At 33.1% G+C, this 12366-nt stretch overlaps 1 protein-coding gene across 11 annotated transcripts in view; it reads right to left on the minus strand.

Annotated features, from left to right (window-relative positions):
- The window catches only part of Nbea (neurobeachin), a 525681-nt gene that overhangs the window by 328206 nt on the left and 185109 nt on the right, over nucleotides 1-12366 (minus strand). For 10 of the 11 annotated variants that reach the window (XM_048341508.1, XM_048341507.1, XM_048341505.1 and 7 more), the window contains 2 exons: nucleotides 7062-7216; nucleotides 4729-4855 (listed from right to left, as the gene is read on the minus strand). In XM_048341508.1, coding sequence (XP_048197465.1) covers nucleotides 4729-4855; nucleotides 7062-7216 — 282 coding nt within the window. The remainder of the gene's footprint in view (nucleotides 1-4728; nucleotides 4856-7061; nucleotides 7217-12366) is intronic. The other variant, XM_048341511.1, reaches the window with a different exon arrangement.

Below are 12366 nucleotides of genomic sequence, written 5' to 3' on the forward strand. Positions count from 1 at the left end.
ATTAAATATCTTATCTAGCTCCTGCTAAATCTCTAGCATGACATAATTTAGCACACTTGTGAAATAGGGCATATTTATAGTATTTTTAACTACAATTTTGTAGGATTGTAGCACTAAGCAAACTGGAGGCACCCCCCCATAATTATTTTATTTCTCTATGGTTTTATAAAATTCAAAACTGGTATTTTTCTTCTTATTTCTTCTATACAGGATCATATATATTTCAAGCACATGATGTACAACATTAAGCAAGTAGATAAAATTACAGAAATTAGGTAATTGATGCTAAACAGGATTCCCTTGTATGAAAGAAGATTATTATTGATATGGTAAACTGTATCCCACATAAACATTTCTGAAGTTTAGATAAATATGATGCCTTTGGCAGATACATTTAAGTAACTTTAAAAGTTCTTTGGACTGCATTTTTGGAAACTGTTAATTGCACATTTTGAAAACAAAAAGAAAATAAACAAAATGTAATGTAATAATTCTTCTTTCAAGTCAACCAGGCAAATAAAGACACAAAAATTTGCTACAGTGAAATGGAAATATAAAGTGAGGATATAAGACACTAAGTTAAGCCAAAACAACAAACTAAGGAAAACAATAAGTTGAACTAATTGTTTTAAGTAGCTGATATAAAACTAAATTCTCTTTTTATAAAGCTTAGTATATTAGAAAAGTATAAAATATAATAGGTGCTGTGCTATCTCAAAAGATCCCACTTCAATTCCCTGGAAAGCTCTGTGGAGAGCTGTGGAAGGATGTCTCACAGCTGAATCCTTCGGGGGCGGAGGGATGAGGAAGGAGGTAACAAATTGTACAAGATATGTACCCACTGCCTTACGTATGAAACTGTAATCCCTCTGTACATCATTTTGACAATAAATAAGTAATTATTCAGAAAAAATGTTACTTCACCTAAGGTCAAGTGCCTCATTATAAGCTATTTCGTTACAGAGAAAACAAAACAAAACAAAACAAAAACAACCTTAACTCAACTGAGAACACCCTATTTCTGGAACCCATTTCAACTTTGAACCTTTCCTTGGAAAGTATTGAGACCTCCCTTAAAAAGTGTATCACTTTGCTCTGTGAAAGATCCTCCTTAACCTACTCTGTCCAGATAGTGGTACAGAGAACATTCTCTGGTAAATCTTCCATGCTTTATCTAAGAATTTGGTTCCTAGGCTAGTAATAAAGGAGAATACTTAGTAAAGTACTTAGTTCATATGACACTTTTGAAAATATAAGTTGAAAAATTATAAATTAAGACTTTGAACAGCTAGGAAGAAACCTCTAAAAAGCCTAAAGAGTCACTCCTGAAGTAATCACAAGAAAAACCAGCTTATCCACAGAGTCAACACTTTGTTAGGACCCATCAGAAAACCAAGGTGGTCATGCAAAACTAACATATTATATAAGAATAGAAAATAAAATAAAGTAGCAGAGGAGCTGGGGATATAGCCTAGTGGCAAGAGCGCTTGCCTCGTATACATGAAGCCCTGGGTTCGATTCCCCAGCACCACATATACAGAAAATGGCCAGAAGTGGCGCTGTGGCTCAAGTGGCAGAGTGCTAGCCTTGAGCAAAGAACAAGCCAGGGACAGTGCTCAGGCCCTGAGTCCAAGGCCCAGGAAGGGCAAAAAAAAAAAGGTAGCAGAATAATAATTATAGAGGTATCTGAGAATTAAAAGTAACTACTATTGAGTTCATCAATAGTTTAAAAGGACAGCATAAAAGAAATGGTGAATTAATGCACAATGCAACAACTTCCAGAACACATAAACAATATATAATGCACAATTCCATCATGTGAAATCCTCAAAAATAAAATCTTAGCTACAATGTTAAAAAACACCTAAGTATTTGACTGAACCAGGGATAAGTGTGAATTACAAAAGGCAGGAAAGTAATACCTAAGGTGATGCATATATTCCATATTTTTATTATTATGTGGTTTTATGGGTAAACTGGTCAAAACTCATTAAAATATATCCTTTCAATGAGTTTTTACTAAATTTCAGCAACATAAACAAATGGTTTCAAAAACTTAATCTGAGGAAAACCTTATAAATACAAAATACTAAATATTAAATTTCTAAGAATAAGTCAAATGAAAAACATAGGAATTCTATATAGCAAACGAAATATCATTATATGGATAACTTAAAGAAAAAACTAAAGATATAAAATATATGATGATAGTTTGGAAGTCAAATATCAAATAAATAAATAAATAAACACACAAAATAATCCCAGTTACAAAATTAAAAAAAAAAACTTTAAAGATTCTATTCTTTATGAAAACTTCAACAAGAGGTATTTAAAGAGGACACTGACAAACCTATTCTAAATTAAATGGAACCGTGCATCATCAATAAAGCTTAGACATTCTTAGGAAAACGAACAAGACTTTACTCAAAAACCATACTGTCCTTTATGAAAATTAAAGCTAATTTTGACCACAGAGCAGAGAAGGGACATATACACACAGAAGACAAACTGGGTCAAAAACAATAAAAAAACGGTAACAAAGAAAATATGGAAGCTGGACGCTAGTGGCTCACACCTGTAATCCTAGCTACTCAGGAGGATGAGATCTGAGAATCACAGTTCAAAGCCAGCCGGGGCAGGAAGTCAATGAGACTCTTTTTTCCAATTAACCACTAGAAAACCGGAAGTGGTACTGTGGCTCAAAGTGCTAGCCTTGAGAAAACACTCAGGGACAGGCCCTGAGTTCAAGCCCCATGACTCACTATAGGTAGGAAGGTAGGTAGGTAGGTAGGTAGGTAGGTAGGTAGATAGGTAGGTAAGTAGGTAGGTAGGTAGGTAGATAGATAGATAGATAGATAGATAGATAGATAGATAGATAGATAGAGACACTTGATTTGTGACAAAATTGGCAGAACATGGCACAGAAGTAATCTTTCAAATAAAGGGTGCTATTCATCTATCATATCACTCCTTTCTCATTACATTCATAGTCAACTCCAGTTACACAATCCTTTTCCTATCTTTATCGTCAAAGTGATGTACAGAGGGGTTACAGTTTCATACATAAGTCAGTGAGAAAAAAGAAGCCAGAAGATAAAAGTGGGAGGAAATATAATGTATGATTCCTTACATAACATAATAAGCACTAAGAAACAACAACAACAAAACTGGTCAGCTGAATAAAATGTTTAACTTCATGAATCAAAGGAGAGCATACTGATAATTCTAAGAAAAACTACCACAGAGTGGGAAAAGATACACAGTGCATATAATCATTAAAGGGCCAATGTTCAAATTATATAAGTGAATAAGAAAAAAAGCCAAATATTTTTAAGAGGCGCTAGAAAAAAATCATAAGAAGAAAATTAAAGGGCCAACAAACATAAGAAATACAGGGAAGGGGCAGGGAATGTGGCCTAGTGGTAGAGTGCTTGCCTTGTATACATGAAGGCCTGGGTTCCATTCCTCAGCACCACATATATAGAAAAAGCCAGAAGTGGCACTGTGGCTCAAGTGGTAGAGTGCTAGCCTTGAGCAAAGAGAAGCTAGAGACAGTGCTCAGGCCCTCAGTTCAAGCCCCAGGACTGGCCAACCCTCCCCCTCACCAAAAAAAATAAATAAATACAGGAAAATGCCACTATGCTTAGACAAAAATAAAAGAGGGACAACACTAAGTCCTACCAAAGATGTGAAGCATCTGAGTCCTCACTTTCTGCTGCTCAGTCATCATCCCATAAAGTCAACAACATGACACTACAAATGTTACCTAACCTATATGCATATAGGTAGCCATATCTTAACAGAGTACTTAAAATGATTAGCAGCTTATTATGTATATAGAAGTAGTTAGTAATAGCTAAAGAAAATGAAATTCCAAAGACCTATCATCAGTAAAATAAGTTAAAAAGTTGCAGTGTACATACCTAAAAGAACAAGAATGAACAAACTTTCTATGGATTAATCTCATGAACTTATTTTTGAACAAGCAAATAAGAAAAGGTATACACTTATGATGTACTTAAATTTATAAAAATATATATATCAAAAGACAAAAGTATCCCAAGACTGTAAGTCATGGTGAAAACTTTGAAGAGAGCAGTGAGGGAGAGGAGCCTGAAGTAGAGTATTCTAGGATACTGATAGCAGTTTCTTTCTTTGTTTTGGTGATAGTAACATGAGTGTATTCTCTCTTTCATTGTATTTTTTAATGCTTGCAATAGAAATTTAACTATAAATACACTGTGAGTGTGTGTACACTTTAACTCCAGAATTCATTCTAGGAATATTCTTTAATCACTTTTATTCAACTTTCAACATGCTCTCTCTCTCTCTCTAGACATAAATATGTAGTATATAATTTATTATACAATTCAAATCTTATATTTTATTCGAAGACATCTTTAAAGATATCTTCAGATAACATTGTGCATGCTAAAAGTTGTTGAAAATTAGTAATACATACTATAGTAGCATACTAATATTAATAATATGCATTATATGCCACCATATATTCAATAATCAGTATCTTTTAGCTTTCTCATTCATACTTAAATGTAACAATGTTACTTAATAACCAGCAAAACATCAGCACAACATATTTGTGAAATATAAAAATATATTAACCTACACTGCCAAGAACTCTACTATATGTATGTATTTACTACATATTATTTTACTGTGTTTAAAAATGTAGAGAGTAATAATGAGTTAAAAAACAGTTATGCACACCTCATGTTTTCAGCTGAGTCCTCTGGCATTGGAGCAACAGTCTGCACAGCTGGAAGGTTTTTACTGGTAGCACCATTCACAAAACTAGAGGAGGAGGAGGAAGAGGACGACCCTGAATCCACGGCACCTGTTCCCAAAATAACAATTTTTAGTCTTAAATATGAATATATTAATAAAGTAATTGTAGTGATGTCAGTATTTGTTTTTAAAGAATAAATCAACTGAATTTAACAACAGCATTTGGCAAAAAACCAAATGGCCTTTTGAGAAATTACAAACTATAGTTTTAAATAACAGGCACTGAATTAAAATCTACTTCATTTGCTTATGTTATAAAAATCTAACAAAACTACATATATGAATGGGATATAAATAAAAGACACCAACAAAAGAAAGAAATTCTAGATAAAATGAAGCTGATCAACAATGCAAGTCTAAATGTGCAATTTTTATTGTTATTGCTATGTTGAAATCACTTTAGTATTCATCATTTGAGACATATTTACTATATATTGAAGATAATTTTATGATTCTGCAGAATCAAATGCTTTGTAAAGTGATTCTGTAAAAAAGATAAAAATAGATATAATTCAAATTGATTTTAAATTAATGAGTTGTCCTCAATGATATGAAGATGCCATTTCAGAATGAATTTTCCTATAATTTGCAAAGAGTATACTAAGTGGTTGTGGAGTCGAGGGACATCTAGTGTTTCTAAATATTATAGTATTATCTAATTGTCATAAAACTGAGTTACTGGAGTTTCACTATAATATTTATATACTTCTATGTGCCAACATTGAAACCAGACAATGTACCCAGTTTAGATGTTAGCCCACAATTCATCTATATGGTTGTAAATACTCACATATTTATATGTGAATTTAAATACTTCATATTCTTAAGAAGGAAGGTTTTACTTTTAATTATAATGTATATGATTTATACTATCACAACTTGTTAATTATAATATTCTTAATACATAAATTAAAAATATAATAATGACTTTGTTCACACAAAGATATGAGATGACTTATTTTTTTATATAACTAAGTCTTAAGAAAAATAAAGGCTTTATTCAATAAACAACACTAAATTTAGGTTATTTTCTCTTCCATTGTACAATAAAAAATCTTAAGATTTTGGTATATGGTAAACAGTACATAGTATGTAGTTTAAAATGTTTTATAGAAAAATCAAATAAGTATAATGAATATAAAATTGAAATACTGAGAAGACTTTTACTTCTTCAGACAAGTCAGATATAAACATTTATTTACACTACAGATAAGCAAAAGCTATTAATACTCTAACTTAATTCCAATAGTGATGTTTCTTTGCTCATATATGTATATAATATATGTTTAATAGAGTACATTCTACTTACTACAACCCATAAATGTGTTGCTCATGATATGTCAGACTCAGGTGGTATGATAAACAAGATAGATAAAGAAAGCACAAAGAAGAGCTACAAAATTAATAAAAATGGGAATAATCTAAGTAATGATAATAAATGGAAAAGTTCAAGGCTATACAGTTTGGAGAAGAGAAGACTACTATAGTCAGGGAAGAAAAGTCAGGGATCATCTTGCGTTGTATAAATACCTAAAATGGAATCACAAAGATTTGGGTAAGGATTTATTTAGCTAATAATCAACAGGAACATTTCTGGAAATTTACAAAAAAAAAAGATATTTTAGACAGGCTTTAAAATTTTATAGTGATTTGGAATTTTTGGTTGCATTAGGACATTGCTGGATAATGATTGGATAAAATTATAGTCTAAGTACATAATTCATTCAATGTAAGACAAAGTTTTTATTCACATGCACTGTGATAAATTGAGGCTCTTGCATATCATCAAGGCTCTTAGGGGAGCTTTGCCTCCCCTTAGGGGATTTAGCAAAGAATATTAATATTCAACAAATAAAGGTCACCAAGTCCATGTTCTGTCACTAGCATTTTAATATACAGTTATTTTATGCAATTTACTAATCTTTACATATTAAATTTCAATATTCATATTATCATTTACTTTTGCTCCCCAAATACTTTTTAGTAATTTGATTTCTCTCTAAAAGTAAAGAGCATCGTGGTTTTGAGAAAACTCAAAACAGACATTAGTGTTCCATAGAATGACCAAGAAAAACTGCATCCTAGATCTAGAGACAAATTCTGAAAAGTAGTAACATAAAGTAGAGCATTCTTAAGATTAAAGTAATTATAAATGATCAGGGCATTTCAATTTCTAAGGTCAAATAAGAGAAAATGAAGATATAGAAAACAGAAAGAAAAAGATGAGGTATCACAAAAATATTTAAAGACAATACCTGTTGTATTAATCATACTTTTTGGTGTAGCTCCTGTAGCAGCAAATATATTAGAGGTACTGCCTGTTGGCAGCCCACTTCCTGCAGTGGTGGCTCCCACAGTGGTGACAGCTAAGCTACCTGGAGGTGGCTTCTTCACAGGCACCACAACACTCCTGCAAAGCAAGCAGTGACACAAAATACAGCCATGAAGTTCAAGATGGAGCCTAATTATACCAGAATCACATAATCAACATTTAATTTGATTGCACTCCCTCCATTCCATTATTGCTTCCTTCCTTTAATCTCTCTTGTTTTTAATTTTAAGAAAAACACTAAATGTATGAGACCAATGTCATCGAGGAAAAGGATCTAGGCATTAAGGAAACATTTCAAAGTAAACTGATTACAAGAAAACTATGTAACAAATATTAATGCAATATCTGTAGTTTACAGTTCTTTCCGAAAATAGCTCAATCATGACAGGGAATACTGGGAAATATGTGCTAAAATAAGCAGATTTTACATGCTGAATGCGTATGGGATTTCTTGACAAAATTCACATAACATTTCCATTTTATACATATTACATTTTCCATGTTTAAAATATTCATGAAAAATGTAAAACTACCAGCTACTCGGGAGGTAGAGGCAGGAGGATCATGAGGTCCAGGGAGATCAGGCCTGGAAAATGTTTTCATGGCTTTATATCCAAAACAAAATACTACTACAACAACAACAGCAACAACAAAAAGGTTGGGGAGTGGCTCATGTAGCAAGTTGGTATAGCACTTGCCTCATATGCATGAGACCCTGCATTCAATCCCAGGTGCTGCAAAATAAAATAAAAAAGTAAAAACAAAAAATATTAATAAGGAAAATATAAAGTCTCTTCACAGAAAGACTAAAACTTAGTCATGGCATAGTGGCAAAGTATGCCTGTAATCCCAGTACTTGGGAGATTGAGGCTGGAGGATCCTGAGCTTGAGGCCAGAAGAGGCTATATAGAAAGATTGTGCCTTCAAACAGAAACAAACAAAAAAAGGACATATAGTTTAGTAACCAATATCTATGGGCATTGCCATTTGATGCATATTTTATATGCATATCTTTTAGACTTTATTTTTTCTATCAAAATAGCCTAGTTTTCAAGTAGAAATGTTATACTGAGAAATGAAGTGACAAGGTGTTTGTTAAGCTTTTGAGTCCTGACCTTTTGAACACAGGAGTTCAGTATTTCCCCAAACAGCTTTCACATTTTTATAATAATTTCACTAAAAAAATCTAAGCTTGGCAATGTGTTAAGTTAAAATGATAAAAAGATGTCGATATTAGTTAATTTAAGGCAAAATAGAAATAACAAGACTCTTCCTAAAATATGATAAAAATCCAGATTTCTTTGCAACAAAACCTCATTCTCTTCTAATTTTACAGCACTCCAACCTTCACTTCACAAGTATTTCCCAAATACAATCCAATCATGGCTGTTAACTTGTTCAGAAAAAAGATTTGTGAGATGTCTTAAGTTAAATCTTTCTTGAAAATTAGTGTCAGACAATACACAAAAATATTAAACTCAAATATATATTTTAATGCATCTATACTATTACTTTTCCATGATAAAGCTCCACAGATTGCATCATTCACATATTTTCAAGTATATAGGTTAAATAAGTTTCCTTAACACTAATATCTTTCTCAAAGAAGTAAGTTCAATGCTAAAAACTAAATTTATTATAATATTACTCTTTTGTAGGAGAGAGGCAGTCCTGGGGATCAAACTCATATTTGACTCTTTTTAAGCAGGAGGTAAAGCACTATTTGCCACTTTTGGAAGGGGATCTTGTTTCTTTTTTCTCCTGGATGGTCTGACCAAGTTCTCCATCTCTTTCAAGCTTGCCTGTGATTATTCTTCTTAATTTTAGAAAAACTTAATTTTTTAACAAAAGGTATTACTAATAAATAATTTACTTATGCTAAAAATTCCTCCACTCTTTCATTCACAATATTTTCTTTTTTCTTTAATGATGATATAGTAAAATCCTTTATTCTCTATCTTAACTTTCAACTATTTCACCAAAAGCACCAAAGCACTGGTCAGTCCCCAGCTCAGTTTATTTCATTGTGAGGTAGTGTGACACTGTAGAAGAAGTACCCAATGAGATATTCTTTCTGCATCTCTTAAAAATTCTTCTGGATAAATGAGTATAGGGTGAATCAGGATCCAGTGACTCATGCCTCTCGTAGTTACTGAGAAGCTTAGATTTAGATGATGGCTGTTTGAGGCTGGCCTGAACAGAAAGGTCTGCTAGACTCTATTTACAAAATAAGCAACATAAAGCAGGTTGGGCGTGTGGCTCACATGTTAGAGCACCAATGGGACAAGCATAAGGCTGAGGTTATCCCCATTTCTGGTAAAGGGCAGACAAACGGAAAAGAAAAGATACAGACATTGACTGACAGTGCTATCAAATGAGACAATAGAAAAATTATTAGCAAACATTGTTAGTAGTGTTTATTCATAGTAATATACAGTGAATAGAATATAAGAAAAAGTGGCACTGTACAAAAAATCCACATGTCAAATTCCTATAATGGTAGCTTATCAACAAAATTAATAGGTTATATTCTCATATAGTACAAAATACAAATATAGATGCATAGTAGACAAAGGAACACATTTTTAAGTGTTTGCAGAGCTGTGTTAGAATGCTAGTAGCTATGAAAAAAATTTCTAAGTTATATTGTCTTCTGTTAAAATGAAATTTCTAATGCTTTTTATTACCTAAAATTGCTAAGAGTGACAAAAGGAGATCCACACATAAAGGGTTCCACATACCACCTAGAATACTGTAGAAGGGTGCTGCATTTTAGCTAGTATGTGCATTAGCAACAGCATCAAGGTTGAAAGAAATAATAATCTTCCAAGAGTAAGCCTTTGTCATTCCTTGCAAACAAAATGCTATGAGCATCACATTTCAAGAATAACAAAGAACATCATGTCTGTAAGGGAAGAGTTAGGATGACAGTGTAGCAGTAAAAACAAGTCATATTAGGAAAGGCTGAAGGGAATAGAAAATTACAGAAAAAAAAGAAAAGTAACAATGTTAAAAATTCTGAAGATATTTGATATAAAACCAAGAAGAAGCTTCAATGTATCCGAATACCAACTTATCACTGAGTAATACATAATATATAAGTATGAATTACTGAATTACTGAACTTATTCTATCTCAATGCTATAGATTTGGAATATGAGCTAAAAAGATCCTTATTGAGCAGTGTGTTGTGTGTTAAGGCCTGTTTTAATTTCTAGAGATATAGCCATGTGTTGAAAAAAATCACTGGCCTGCTATTTTCTGGTGGCTCTGTGTTTTCACTCAAGACCTGGGGTTTGTTCAACATGCTTGTTTCGTTGGTCCTCTACTACCACACCTCCTGCTCTGCTTTTATTTTATTTTATTTATTTATTTATTTTGCCAGTCCTGGGGCTTGGACTTAGGGCCTGAACACTGTCCCTGGCTTCTTTTTGCTTAATTCTACCACTCTACCACTTGAGCCACAGTGCCACTTCTGGCTTTTTCCATATATGTGATGCTGAGGAATCAAAACCAAGGCTTTATGTATGTGAGGCAAGCACTCTACTACTAGGCCCTGCACTGCTTTTTTGCTGATACTTTGGAGATGGAGTTCAATGAACTCTTCTTTTGGCTGACCTCAAAACCATGATTTTCCAAATCTCAATTTTATTGAGGTAAACAGTATTATAGGAAAGAGCTACTGGTCCCCAGATAACTGTCCTATTGACAGTCATATAGCAACAAGAAGAGACATAAATGGGAACATAAATGGCTAAGCAGTATTCTGAATGGTAAATGCTATAAAAACTAAAGCACAGAGACGAGGAATATTGTTGAAAGTACGGTTCTGTTAGAATACAAACAGAAAGGAGATACCTGAGAAAACTGAAAGGTGAAGAAAGAAGCCACAAAGCTATCTAGGAGAAAGAGTCACAAGACAAGGGAATAGAAAAATGGTAGAGAAACACTGAAAAGACTAAGAGTTGATATGAAAAAGAAAGGGAAGAAGGGTTCTGATAGATTGCAGAGTTTGGCTTTTACTATGAATGATGTCAGAGCCATCCAACCCTTACCAAAAGGAGTAAGATCTTACTTATGATTCATCCTGACTAATAGTATCAAAGACTTAAAGAATAGTGGTGGCATCTGAGAGTCTGTAAGAGGCACGCTATAAGCAAAAAATGATGATGGATGGTTGGAACTTGAATGACAAAGAGATTGGTCAAAAGCGAGAAAGGAAAAATCTGGCAAGGCTAAGGAAATTGAATTTGGAAAGCTGGGTGTGAGGGCAAAAAAAATACAAAAAAAAGTTTGCTTTACATAATTATAAATGGTGAAGAGCTAAAGCCATTCCCTTTAAAATCATAAGCAAGACAGGATGTCCGCTCTCTCCTCTCCTCTTTAACATAGTACTAGAATTCCTAGCAATTAGGCAAGAACAAAACATAAAGGGGATACAAACAGGAAAAGATGAAGCTAAACTTTCTCTCTTCGCAGATGATCCTATACCTAAAGAACCCCATAGACTCAACTCCCAAGCTACTAGAGCTGATCCAAAACTTTGGCAAAGTAGCAGGATATAAAATAAACCCTCAAAAATCAATGGCCTTTCAATATGCCAATGACCCGAAGACAGAGGCCGACATCAGGAAAGCAACTCCTTTTGTAATAGCCTCAAAAAAAAAATACCTAGGAATAAACTTAACCAAAGAAATGAAAGACGTCTATGATGAGAACTTTAAAAACATGAAAAACAAAATTAAGGCAGAACTAAGGAAATCGAAAAACGTCCCATGCTTCTGGATTGGGAGGACTAATATAATCAAAATGGCAATATTGCTAAAGGCTATTTACAAATTCAATGCAATACCCATTAATATCCCAACACCATTTTTTAATGAAATAAAGGAAGCAATCCAGAAATTCATATGGAACAAGAAAAGACCTAGAATAGCAAAACAATCCTAAGCATAAAGAACAGTGCCAGAGGAATTACAATACCCAACTTCAAGCTGTATTATAAAGCTATAGTAATAAAAACAGCTTGGTAAGGCACCGGAACAGGCCTGAAGACCAATGGAACAGAAATGAAGATCCAGAAACGAACCCACAGAACTATGCCTACTTTATCTTTGATAAAGGAGATTAAAAAAATAGGATGGAAGAAAGATAGCCTCTTTAAAAAACAGTGCTGGCAAAACTGGTTCAATACATGCAACAAACTAAAACTTGAAGCTTATATATCT

This window comes from Perognathus longimembris, chromosome 3, assembly GCF_023159225.1.
Source record: "Perognathus longimembris pacificus isolate PPM17 chromosome 3, ASM2315922v1, whole genome shotgun sequence".
Taxonomy (NCBI): Eukaryota; Metazoa; Chordata; class Mammalia; order Rodentia; family Heteromyidae; genus Perognathus; species Perognathus longimembris.